Here is a 13,402-nt window from a genome sequence, read left to right as displayed (position 1 = left end):
GATGTATTCACCAAGTGCAATGAATGTCTCATGATGATGGAGGAGGTTGTTGTTATGAGGAGAGGAGTGTGGGGGGAGTGGGGGGTATATGGGGACCTCACATTTTTTTAATGTAATATTAAAAAAATAAAGCAAGACAAAAAAAAGATTAGGGGTTGGGTTAGGGTTTGGGATTAGTTTAAGGGTTAGAGTGGGGATGGGGTTAGACTGGGGTTAAAGTTAGGGTTAGGGTCATGGGCTCATGATGAACTGGAGGAGCCTGTAAGCAGCACTGACCTTGGGACAAGCGCCCTTCAAATACCCTTGGAGTTCACAAGCTCGGCCCGACAGCAGCAGAGAAACGACTTTCTCATGTGGAGGCACTGCATCCTCAGGGCTAAAACCCCGTTATCACGCAAGACAAGGGGATCCTGACATCCCTCCCAGTGCTCGAGGGGGCTCTGGGTAATTTGCACGCGTGGCCAAGCGAGCCACGGGCTGGCTGACACCCCCCGGCCGCTCCCTCTTCCTGTAAACGACCTGTGCCGGCGTGCGCCATCAAAGCGCCCGAACTGACAGAGGCAGCCGTCCTCTCCCCTTGGCCGTGACCACAGGCCACGGATCGGCAGGTGCAGCGAGGGGGCGCGGGGGCGGGACAGGGGCATTGGCAGCGGCGGGTGTCGGGGGTCACGGAGGTCGGAGCTCAGGCATGGAGCCCGGCAAGAGGAGAGAGGCTGAGCTTGTCCTAGTCGGCACCCCGTTTGCCCCCTACCCCACAAGCTGACTATGAACAGGTTGAGAACTGGTTAGGTAACCCCCAGAGACTAGGTGGAGAATGGTCACAAGGGGGTCCGGGGGACATTTAACACCCCAGATCTCAGAGGCATTGCCTGTGATGAAAAGCCTCTGACTTGGGCCAGCGGCCTGCGCTCCCGGATGGAGAGTGAGCAGGAGGGCCCGGGGCGGCCCCCCAGCTCGGCCCGAGGGCCCCGCAAACCCGCAGCGTCTGCAGACCGAGCAGCACCTGTGGAGCTGCCGGCTAGGAACGGGCATCTCGAAGGGACACCCCGGGTGCTCAGATTTGCAGTCAGGGGTGCTGCCCGCTGCGCGAGACGGTCCCGGCGCAGCTGGGACTGGCCGTCTAAGGCCCAGGGCAGGGCTGGGGTGGGAAGGACCCCAGGATCACAGGGAGTCGAGGGTGCAGCCGAACGGGAGGACTGGGCAGCTCCAGCAGCAGGCTCCCGCCCACCCCCCAGGCCCGAGGCTGCCCGACTCTTCCAGGGGGACGACAGCTGCGGGGGGCATGGGGAGCACCAGCCGGACACCCCCAGCCACGCCGCAGCCCCGGGGCAAGCCCGTTTCTCGGGGGCAGGGTGGGAGCCCCAAAGCGTGCTGCTTGCCGGCTGCAGCCACACGGCTTGGAGGGACCACCCGGCGGTCTTGTCCGGTCCCCCAGGGCTGGCACGAGAACCGGCCCGCCCGCGAGCACAGCGCCCTGCCCCTGGTCCTCCTCTCCCCGAGGCCCAGACGGAAGGTGCTGCCAGGCTCGCGGGCCACGGGCCGTGCCGTTCCCTCTTCCAGAACACCTGGTGGCCACGGAGCCAGCTCTGCCGCGGGCTCGTGCCTTGGGGGGCAGGAGGGGGGGCTCTGGGGCCAGGCGGGTGCAGCAGGCTGGGTCCAGGAGGACACAGTCCGGCTGGGCAGCGCTGGCTGGGGGTCCCCGTCCCAAATGCCCCCCTGCTTCCATCCACCTGCCGCAGCTGGCGTCCAGTCGGGCCTGTCTGGGACGCTGTGAGGTCAGCTCTGGCCCTGCTGCCTGTCAGCACGGGGCCACGAGGACAGCTTGGGGAGGGGTCCTCGCCATGTGTCCCCTCTCCTTCCCCATCCCCTCTAACTGCTCCTAGAATGACCCCCAAACAAACCTCTGGCTTCCTCTGGCTCCCGCTTGCCAAACAGGGGAAGCGTGAATTCCCCAGCTAGGAAAGCAGAGCCCCCCACTCTCCGGGGCCCTCCTCCAGCCTCTCCTCCCTCTTCCCAACCCTGCAGCCTCGGACCTTCTCCCCTTCCAAGGACACACATGGCCTGGAGGAAGCCCCCCGAGGCAGGGGGGCAGAGCACCGCAGCCCCCCTACAGCCACATCCTCAACGCTCTCCTGACATCACCTCATCTGGTTCTCAAACCAGCCCCGAGACCGCGGGGTGCTGCGGGCTGAATCGTGCCCCCTCCCCAAACACGCGCCCGAGTCTAGCCCCGGTTCCACGATGTCTGGAATCCCCACTGTATGGAAGCAGGATCTCTGAAGACGTGATTGGTTCAGACGAGGCCCGTTTGGACCAGACGTGGACACTGAGGCTACTGACCGCCGTGGAGGAGCCCTCCTGAGGCTGGTGAGCGCAGAGCGGGGATGCTATCCAGCCGGTCCAGCGGGGCTGAGGTGGCGGTGCAGCAGGCTGCCCGGCGATGCCCGGTGCACCGCCACGTGGGGCGGGGGGGAGGACGACGGGCACGTGGTGGGACGCACTGCAGGGAGCTGCCTCGTGCGGCTGCCGATCGCCCGGGCCATCAGCACCCCGAGCGCAAACGGGGGAGGGGGGCGACATGGGTGCCTGAGCGGCGCAGAGCCAGGGCAGGTGGTGGGAGGCGAGCAGGCGGGCGGGGGGGCGTGTCAGGGGCAGGCGTGCCCACCTCGGGGCACGGGGACCGAGCGGGTCGGAGCTCCGGCTCCAGGCACTGACACGGCACCTCATTTGCCGCGCACACTCGTGTCATTATGCGCACTTGGCACCGGCGAGGAGGCGCCAGCTCCTACACGGGCTCGATGGCTCGAGTGCTCCATCATGCCCCGGCCACATTAATCACGGGAGCCAGAGCCCCGGATGCCGTTCTCCTCCAGGCTTTGTCCTGTTTCCCGCCTGGGGCACTGGGGGTGGGGGGGGGCAGAGTGGGCTTGCCAGAGCCCCGGGCTGGCCTGAAGCACACGGCTCCCTTCCACCAGGCAGGGACCCGCTCCCCTGAGACTGACTCGAAGCCCTGAGCCTCGTCAGCAGGACGTGGGGCTCTGGGAATGCAAGGGTGCTCGCCCACCCCTGGGCGTTAACTAGACGCGCCCTCCGTGCCGCGTCTGTGCCCGAGACCCAGACTTCTCACTCCGTGAACAGAAACAAGCACACCCCTTCACAGGGATGACACATGGAAGGTGGCGTGACTCTCTGGCCCTCAGTATCTTCATTGGTAAGAGGAAGCCCATAGCCCCATCTCCCAGGGCAAGTGGGAAGATTACATAATATGGCCCATGGGACCCAGCACGGTGTCCGGCCTCTGCAGAACTCCCACAGATTATCGGCAGGCTTTACTGGGTACCTGCCGTGTGGTGCCACTCCACGGGGGCTTGGGGTCCCTGCATGAGGCCCTGCTGTGCTCCCTGTCTGTGTAAGCTGAACAGAGACCTCCAAAGATTTCCAAGTCTTATGCCCCTGTGAATCTGAGCTACCATGGCAAAGAGGATCTGAAGGTGTGATTAAATTCAGGAAACTGGGAAATGGACTTGGCCCAGTAGTTAGTGTGTCCGTCTACCACATGGGAGGTCCGCGGTTCAAACCCCGGGCCTCCTTGACCTGTGTGCAGCTGGCCCACACACAGTGCTGATGCGCGCAAGGAGTGCTGTGCCACGCAGCGGTGTCCCCCACGTAGGGGAGTCCCACGCGCAAGGAGTGAGCACCGTAAGGAGAGCCGCCCAGCACAAAAGAAAAGTGCAAACTGCCCAGGAATGGCGCCACACACACGGAGAGCTGACACAGCAAGATGACGCAACAAAAAGAGACACAGATTCGGGTGCCGCTGACAACAACAGAAGCGGACAAAGAAGAAGATGCAGCAAATAGACACAGAGAACAGTCAACCGGGGTGGGGGAGAAGGGGAGAGAAATAAATAAATAAATCTTAAAAAAAAAAATTTCAGGAAACCGAGATGGGAGATTGCCCTGGGTGACTCAGGTGGGCCCAAATGGGTCCATATAAGAGGAGGCAGAACAACACCTGGCCAATCAGACCTAATGGACATCGACAGAACAGTCCTGAAGACAGCCAAACACACATTTTTCTCAAGTGCATACAGAACATTTTCCAGGAGAGGCCATGTTAAGGCACAAATCAAATGTTAATAAATTTTAAAATACTGAAATGAAATCTTACAAAGACTCTTATCAGACTACCTGAGAATAAAGCAGAAATCAGTAACAGAAGGAAAACTGGGAAATTTACAAATACATGGAAATTAAGCAACACACTATTAAACAACCAATGGACCAAAAAAGAAATCAAAGGGGAAATTAGGAAATACCTTGAGATGAACGAAAATACAACATTCCAAAACTTATAGGATGCAGTGAAGGCAGTTCTCAGAGGGGAATTATAGCTCTAAAATGCCTACTTTACAAAAGAAGATCCCAAATGAACCTCACACCTAAAAAAGCTAGAACAAGAGCAAACTAAATCCAAAGCTAGTAGAAGAAACAGTAAAGATTAGAGCAGAGATAAATGAAAGAGACTAAAATAAACAAGAGAGAGCCAACAAAACCAAAATTTGCTTTTTAAACATCAATAGAACTGAAAAACCTTTAGCTAGATAGATGACAGAGAGAGAAGGGAGAGAGAGAGGGAGGGAGGGAGGGAGAGAGGATACAAATAACTAAAATCAGGAAGGAAGATAGGACGTCACTACTGATCTTCCAGAAATGAAAGGATTATAAGAGGGTACTATGGACAATTACATGCCAACAAATTGGAAAACCTAGATGAAATCAATAAGTTCCTAGAAACATACAAATTATTTAATCTGACACAAGAAGAAATAGAAAACCTCAACAGACTTATAACAAGGGAAAAGATTAAATCAGTAATCAAAAATCCTTCCAACAAAGAAAGTCCAGATGATTTCACTTCTGAATTCTACCAAACATGGAAGAAAGATTTAATGCCAACCCTTCTCAAACTCTTCCAAACAATAGAAGAGCAGGGATTACTTACTAATTCATTCTATGCGGCCATCATTACCCTGATACCGGAGCCAAATAAAGATAATATGCAAGAAAAGAAAATTGAAGGCCAATATCTCTTATGAATATAGATGCAAAAATCCTCAGGAAAATACTGGCAAACTGAATACAACAGTATATTAAAAGGATTACCTACCATGACCAAATAGAACTTGTTCCAGGTATGCAAGTATGGTTCAACATAAGAAAACCAATCAATATACCACATCACATCAATACTGTGGCAGCTTGCTATTGTTTGTGAATTTGAACAATAGGTACTGGATTATGTTTGTAAAAGTCAACAGATTTGTGGTATTTTGCATCAGCACCCCTTTGGCTGACTAACACAGAATTTGGTCCTGGAGAGTGGGGTTGTGCTTTTGCAATTAACGAAATGCTGGAATGGTTTTATAAATGGATAAAGGGTATTTTTTTGGAGGAATTGTGAGATACTTGATAGAAATGCCTAGCTTGCTTTGCAGAGACTGTTGATAGTAATATGGATGCTAAAGAAACTTGTCACGAAGCCTTAGAAGTAAATGATGAAACTATCATTGGAAAGTGGAGGAAAGGCAATCATGTTTTAAAGTTGCAGTGAACTTAGCAAGATTAACTCCTGATATTATACGGAAGGCACAATTTGAAAATGGCAAGCCTGGGCGTTTAGCTGAACAACTTTCTAAAGTAAACTTGGAGAGTGTGGCTTGGCTTCTCCTTGCAGCTTATAGCAAAATGCTAGATGAGAGAGACAAGCTGAGAGCTGAATTTTGGGCACAAAGAAATCAGAAACTGATTGCAGAGATTCCAAGTCTCTGGAACTCAAGCCCCTAGACAACAGTGCCCCATTTGAGGACTTAACTAAATTTGGAACTTGTAAGTCAGGATAGAAAATGCAGTTATCTAGGGAACTGTCTGATGGCTTGGACCCCTACTTCCTGCATGCTAAACCAACAAGCTTTCTGAGAGTGCTGTATGAACAAAACCACTGTCAGCTGGGACTAAAAGGGACATGGAAGTGAGAGATTGAAGGAGATACAACTTCAAGAGGAAAACCATGGAAACTGAGATCTGGAATTGAGATATCACCTGGGCCAAGAGAGGAACCCCACCCATGTGCACAGAGAGGGTGAGTTTGCCCCAGCAGTTGAAGAGGGTAGATGTTCCCACCTGATGTTCAGGGAGAGTTTTGCTGCCCCAGGGTGCAGAGAGGGTGGAGCACATTCCCCAAGGATTAGGGCGGTTAAGGTCAGCACCCCATAGTCTGAGAGGGGCGTGCCTGTCCCCCATGGACTAGGGAAGGCCAGGTGGTCAACTCATTGCTCTGAGAGGTTTGGGCCTATATGCCAAAAGTTAGGGAGGATGTTGTCTTACTTAGTTTTGTTAGTGAAATAAGGTTTTTTGAATATTGTCATTTTGGAATTCAGAGGGTAGAGTATGGCAGTCTAATATTGTTTATGAATTCCAAAAATAGGTATCTGATCATGTTTGTAAACTGGTCTGTTCCTCTGGGCATATTAGATTATATTGGAATCAGAGGTTTCACTTTCACTTGATTAAATAATGATTAAGGCTTTGATTGGTCCACATCAGCAGGACGTTGCATTCCTGCCCCCTTGGTGGGTGGGGAGTCACAGAGAAAAAGACATGGCAGAGGACTGAGTCTGGAGTTTTAATGCTGGAGCCCTGGGAAGTAAATAACAGAGAAACAGATATGTGAGGAAAGAGAGAAGGCTCATTGAACACGGCAGGGAAGAGAGATGAGCCATTCACTTGAGAGTTTACAGCTGGCCTTGTGGGGAGAGCAGAGCAGCTGAGCCCAGAGAGGAATCAAGACCCAGGAGAGAGATGAGATTTATCCCAGCCTGCAGATGATACTGGAAGAAGCTGGGACCACGGAGCCTGAAGAGGAAGAGGAAGCCTGAGCCCTTGCAGACGTCGGCAGCCATCTTGCTCCAACACGTGGCAACAGACTTTGGTTAGGAAGTAACTGATGCTTTATGGCTTGGTACCTGTAAGCTCCTACCCCAAATAAATACCCTCTTATAAAAGCCAACAGATTTCTGGTATTTTGCATCAGCACCGCTTTGGCTGACTAATAGAAATAGAATAAAGGGAAAAAAAACACATGATCATTTCATTGATGCTGGAAAGTTATTTAAAAAAAAAAAAGCCCAACATGCTTTCATGATAAAAACACTCAGAGAGCTAGCAATAGAAGGGAACTTTCTTAACATGATAAGGGCTTTCATGAAAAATCCAGAACAAATATCATACTCAGTGGTGAGCCCGAAAGCTTTCCCCTAAGATCAGGAACAAGATGCCTATTGCCCCCACTATTATTCAATATTTACTGATATGTTCTAGCCAGAGCAATCAGGCAAGAGAAAGAATTGACAAGGAATAACTTAAACTATGCCTATATGCAGATGACATGATCCTATATATAGACGATTCCACCAAAAATCCACAAAAAAGCTATTAGATCTACTAAACAAATTCATTAAAGCTGCAGGATACTAAACAAACACACAGAAGTCAGTTGTGTTCCTATGCATGAAGGAAAATCAAGAAAATCTATTTACAACAGCATCTAAAAGAATAACATACCTAAGAATAAATTTACTCAAGGAGGTAAAAGACATTGCACACCGAAAACGAAAACATTGCTAAAAAAACTTGAAAAAGTCCAAGTTGAAGGACTCACACTTCCTGATTTCAAAACTTACTACAAAGCAACAGTAATTGAAACAGTGTGTTACTGGCATAAGGATAGACTGATGGAATAGAATTGAGAGTCCAGAGTTAAAGCCTCACATCTTTGGCCAATTGATTTTTGACAAGAGTGTCAAGTCCATTCAATGGGATGAAGAGTCTCTGCAATAAAATGGTGATGGGACAACAGGAAATCCACATGCAAAAGGAAGAAGGTGGGCCCTACCTCTCATCATACAAAAACGCTAATTCAAAATCAATCAAAGATCTAAATGCAGGAGCTAATACTAGAAAACTCCTATAAGAAAACAGGGAAAGATCTTTAGGACCTTGTAGCAGGAAATTGATTGTTAGATTTTACACCAAAAACACAAGCAGCAAAAGAAAATAGATGGGCTTCATAAAATTAAAAAAAAATTTGTGCATGAAAGGGCAATAGCAAGAAAATGAAAAGATAACCTACAGAAAGGAAGAAAATACTTGGAAACCATATACCTGAAATCAACAACAAAAAGACAACCCAATTAAGAAATGGGTTAAGATTTGAATGGACATTTTTCCAAAGAAGATATTCAAATGGCCAATAAGTCTCTGAGGAGAGGCTCAACATCATTAGCCATTAGAGAATTAAAAATTAAAACTACAATGAGACAACACTTCCTACCCACTAAGATGGCTCTTAGTTAAGGAACCAGAAAATTACAAGTGTTGGCAAGGAGGCAGAGAAATAGGAACCTCTGCACATTGTTGGCGAGGACATAAAATGGTGCAGCCACTGTGGAAAACAGTTTGGCAGTTCCCTAGAAAATCAAACATCGAGTTACCATTTGACCCGGTAACTCCACTCCTAGGAATATACCTCAAAGAAATGAAAGCGGGTACTTGGACGAGTATTTGTATGCGGATGTTCAAGGTGGTATTATTTATGATAGCCAAAAGGTGGAAGCAACCCACGTGCCCAACAGAGGAGTGGATACACAAAACGAGGTCCATCCACACAGGAATCTCAGAAGGGCTGGTCCAGGCGACAGCACGGAGGAACCCTGAAGGCATCACTGGAGTGAAACAAGCCAGACACAGAAAGACAAACATTGTATGATTTCTCTTATATGAACAACTTAGAACGAGCAAATTCATAGAAGAACAGAAAGAAGAAGAGTGGTTTTCAGGGGTGGAAGGAGGGGGGAATGGGGAATTACTGCTAAATGAGTCTGAGTTTGGGTTTGGGATGATGAAAAGAGTCTGGAAATAGTGGTGAAAGCCACATCTATTGTCAAACATACTTAACACCAAAGAATTGTCCACTTAAAAGATCTAAAATTATTTGTATATTCTGTACATTTCATTTCAATTAAAAATACGTATTTTTTTTTAAAAGATGGGAGGCAGAGAGTGAAAAGGCAAGAAGACAATGGGACAGCGGAAGCAGGAGAAAGGACGATGTGATGTGGGGAAGGGGCCACGAGCCAAGGAGAGCGGGAGGCCTCGGGGGCCAGGAAAGTGATGGAAATGGACCTGTCTCTAGCCCGCGGGAGGAGCCCGCCCTGCCGATGCTGGAGCACAGTCCTCGAGCCTGATTTCAGAAGTGCGGCCTCCGGCTGTACGTTTGCAGCGATTCGTTGCAGGAATCGTTGAGAACTGAGATGCGAAGGGGACGTGCAGGCCGACAAGTGACAGGTGCAGAGTCTGTACCTCGCCCGCCCTACCTGCCACATCCACAGCCTGCAGCTTCCACGACTGCTCTGCAGCCCATCGTCATCCGCCTTCTACCTTTCCAGCTGCTCAGTGCACACCCACCCCGTCCGCACCCCACACTGCCCAGGAAGGAAGCAGGCCCAGAGAGGGGGAGCCACCTGCATCCACTTCCAGAGCTGGGAGTGCAAAACACGGGGAGGGAAAAAGATGTGCCTCAAAAGATTGGGTGCCCGCATACCACAACGGAGGTCTCTGGTTCATTTCCTGGTGCCTCCTAAAGAAGACAGTAAGCTGGTGTGAAGGGCAGATGTGGCAAACTGACACAAGATGACGCAATAAGGGGCACAAGAAGAAAAACATAATGAGTGCTACAACAAAGCAGGGAGCAGAGGTGGCTCAAGCGGTTAGGTGTTTCCCTCCCACATCTGAGGTCCTGGGTTCATTTCTCGGTGGCTCCAGACCAGGACGCTGCAAATGCAAACAACGAGGGGGCAGAGAGAAATAAATTAAAAAAAAAAAAAGCACGGGAAGCCCCAGGCACGGCTCTCCAGCCCTGGGGTTCCAGGCACCCGTGCCTCGGCCTGCAGTGGCGAGGCTCTGCCTGCAGCCAGGGCTTCCCTGAGCCTGCATGATAAGCACAGAGTGAACCCACCCCATCTCTGACTCAGAGAGCATCGCCAACAGGCTCCCAGAGGAAACCGAGTCAGGGATCCGCTGAGCCCTAAGCTGCACTCTCCAAGAGCGTCCCAGCAACCCGTGGGGTGTCCCGAGAGGTGTCCCGAGAGGAAGCCGGCGTGTGGCCAGAGGCCTGGGTGCAGAGGCTGGACCCCGTTTCTTACCAGGCCACTCACCAGGTGGGCGGCCCTGAGCTGGTTCGTTTCACAGGCTCTCTGTGCCGCCTCAGTTTCCCCACCTGTAAAATGGGGGCGGCAGCAAATGTCTGTCTCACAGGGCGGTTGAGAAGACCAGGTGAGAGGAAACGCACCAAGCGTTGACGGCAGGTCCGAGTTACCACGGCACACGGCGCTCACCAGCGTCGGGTCGTTTTACCCCCGCCGGGGCCTCTGCGGCACGGGGCGGCGTCAGGCAGGATGTGCACCTGCACGGCGACGCACGCCCCAGTGCGCCTTCCCTGTCTCCCGCCGGCACGAGGGGCCCTGCCGTGCCGGCGCCTGCGTTACAGCACCCGCGGGGCACTGCTCCAGAGCAGACGAGCAGGCCTCCACGCCCGCCCCAAGGGGGCCGAGCTTCCTCCACGCCATCAACGGGGGGATTGTTGGTGGCTCCAGCTGGCTGCCATCGTACGCGCTCCAGGGGCTGCCCGGGCCGCGTCCCCGGCCGTCCCCGTGGCCGGCACAGGGTGGGGACAGCCTCATCACCTGCTGCGTCGAGATCCAGGCTCTGCGCAGGCCCTGCCCGAGGAGGGCCGACACACCTAAGGATGCGGGAGACGCCCCGGAGGGCCTCCCGGAGGCCAAATCTGGGACAATCTGAACAATAAGATAAGTAGCAACAATAGTACGTTCTGACCCATCGAATAAAACAAATATCCACGTGTCCATGCAGAAGTAAAACAACAAGCAGATGAAGAAATGAATGGGACGCCTCTTCCTTACAGTAGAATTCTAATGGCTAAGTCGGGAGAGAGTGGTAGAAATAGTAAATCTCCATTTGGCAGACAGTAGCAGTGACTGTTGCTGGCAAGAATCATCAGCAGAGGTCAAAATTAGTGGGTGGAAGTTATGATGAGCAGCAGGATACTCATATAACCTCCAAGTTTTATCCCCGATGAGAATATTTAGGTATTTATTAATTACGAAGGGAAAATGTTTACAGTGGAGGAACCCACAGATCGAACCTTAATAAACAGATCAAAATTAATGTCAATAAAACGAAACGAGGGAAACGGACTTGGCCCAGTGGTTAGGGCATCCGTCTACCACATGGGAGGTCCGCGGTTCAAACCCCGGGCCTCCTTGACCCGTGTGGAGCTGGCCCATGCACAGTGCTGATGCGCGCAAGGAGTGCCGTGCTACACAGGGGTGTCCCCCACGTAGGGGAGCCCCACGCGCAAGGAGTGCGCCCCGTAAGGAGAGCCGCCCAGCGCGAAGGAGGGAGCAGCCTGCTGAGGAATGGCGCTGCCCACACTTCCCGTGCCGCTGACGACAGCAGAAGCAGACAAAGAAACAAGACGCAGCAAAAAGACATAGAAAACAGACAACCGGGGGAGGGGAGGGGAATTAAATAAATAAATAATAAATCTTTTAAAAAAAAAAACAAAAAACGAAACGAGTATCTCCAGCGGTGAGACACATAGAGAGGGAAGCGCAGAAACTGCCGGCAGGCAGGTGGGGAAATGGATAATTCTGGTACAATAGTGCAGGGGCAGCCAGGTAGGGGCCCGGTGCCTGGGAGGGGGTGGCACCTGAGCGGAGGCTTGGAGGGCCCCAAGCAGGGGGCGAGCGGGAACCATAGAGAGCCAGGGGCAGGCGCAGGACGGCGCGGGACGCTGTAAGGCAGGTCCTCTCCGGGGTCCACGTGGGGCAGGTGGAGAGCTGCGGGTGGAGGGGATTTCACCCGTCTCTGGAAGCAGGATGGATGCGCAGAGAGCGCCGCGTCTCAGCCACAGAAGCCCAGACACCAGAACCAGCCGTGAGCAGCCCCCTTCCTCCTGGGATCTCAGGAGGACGAGGCAGCGGCCGCAAAGGCACAGCTGCCGGCCGGGCCTTGTGAGAACGGCCACATACTTACTCTCCCAATGGGGACTGTGGAGAGGGTGCCAGGGGCTGCTAGGAATTCCCGGGCGGCGACAACAGAATAAAGGTCGCCTCACCTACTGGAGGGGCACCCCGCTTCAGGGCTGGGGAGACAGCCTTGAGCCCTTTGTGGCACCCCAGGAAAGCCCAGGGAGTCAGACGCGGGGCCGCGCCAAGCGAGGACGGCTGCCCTCCCGAACCCCGGGCGTCACCGGGGCCCGACACCGGGCGCAGGTGAATGCCCGCCAGGGACCCCGCGCCGAGCGAGGGAGGGGCCGGCGCGGGGGCGGCGGGAGGGGCGCGGGACTTACCCGGGCACACCGTGGACGGAGTGCGGCTCCAAGTGGTACCTGCCGTCCTGGTGTCGCATGTCAGCCGGCAGGGGCACGTGGAACGGGGCCAGGAGGTGCTGCGGCCCTGCGGGGCGGGGAGAGAGAGACAGGACTTCAAAACGCTTTCCCCCTCCCTCGTAAAGCGCTGTCAAAGGGCCCCGAAAGCCGAGTGCCCCTCGGCGCCCGGGACGCGGGGCTCACTGTGCGGGGCGGTGGCACGCCGCGGAGGGCATGAATAAATAATCAAAGCCGTCCCCCACATAAAAGAGCCCCGGCCGCGCTCTTGACACAGACAAGCAGCCGGGCACGCTTTGAACTCGGGGAGATTACAGGCCGGGGACCGGTGTCCCCGAGGCGGCACGAGCAGGCTGGAACACCCACCTGGGAGCGGCTGCGGGGGCCGCCCCGAGCCGTCCCCCGCCCGCGCCGCCCGTGGGCAGCGTGGAGCGGCCCCGCATGGAGCCGCGCATCCCCGCACCTGCGGGCTGGACGGTGCGCCCTCGGGGAGGGGACGCGGGCGCCGGATGGCCGGCCGGAGGTGAGCCAGCCCCCGCGGGCACTGGGCCTGCCCGCAACAAATCACCGCGGTAATTGTCGGCTGCGCTTGGCTTGGTGACCGCAAACTCCTGGGCGCCCTGCAGGCAAGTGTCATCGCGGGCTTCAGCGAAACAAGGCTCGCTGGGAAAAGCAGCTGGACAGGGAGGAGGGCGGGAGCAGGGCTCCCCCGGCTCGGCCTGCGGGCCACGGAAACCGCGCGGCGGTCTGAGTTTCTGAACATCTGCAAGAGACGCGGCCGGGTGTGTCTCACGCACGCGCAGGTCGGCGACCGCCAGGCTCAGCGTGGCGACCGCGTGGAAGTACCCCTCACGGCTAACGCCGGTTCTGGCACTG

At 53.8% G+C, this 13,402-nt stretch overlaps 1 protein-coding gene across 1 annotated transcript in view; it reads right to left on the bottom strand.

Moving 5' to 3' along the window:
- GLI2 (GLI family zinc finger 2) overlaps window positions 1-12,592 on the bottom strand; it is a 65,228-nt gene extending 52,636 nt beyond the window's left edge. The window contains 1 exon segment of the mRNA XM_058301159.1: window positions 12,491-12,592. Within this exon segment, the coding sequence (XP_058157142.1) occupies window positions 12,491-12,549 (59 nt within the window). The 5' untranslated portion in view covers window positions 12,550-12,592.
- Between the last annotated feature and the right edge of the window lie 810 nt (window positions 12,593-13,402).

This window comes from Dasypus novemcinctus, chromosome 7, assembly GCF_030445035.2.
Source record: "Dasypus novemcinctus isolate mDasNov1 chromosome 7, mDasNov1.1.hap2, whole genome shotgun sequence".
NCBI lineage: Eukaryota > Metazoa > Chordata > Mammalia > Cingulata > Dasypodidae > Dasypus > Dasypus novemcinctus.
Note: the sequence above shows the minus strand (reverse complement) of the source record. Positions and strands in the feature narration are given on the sequence as shown.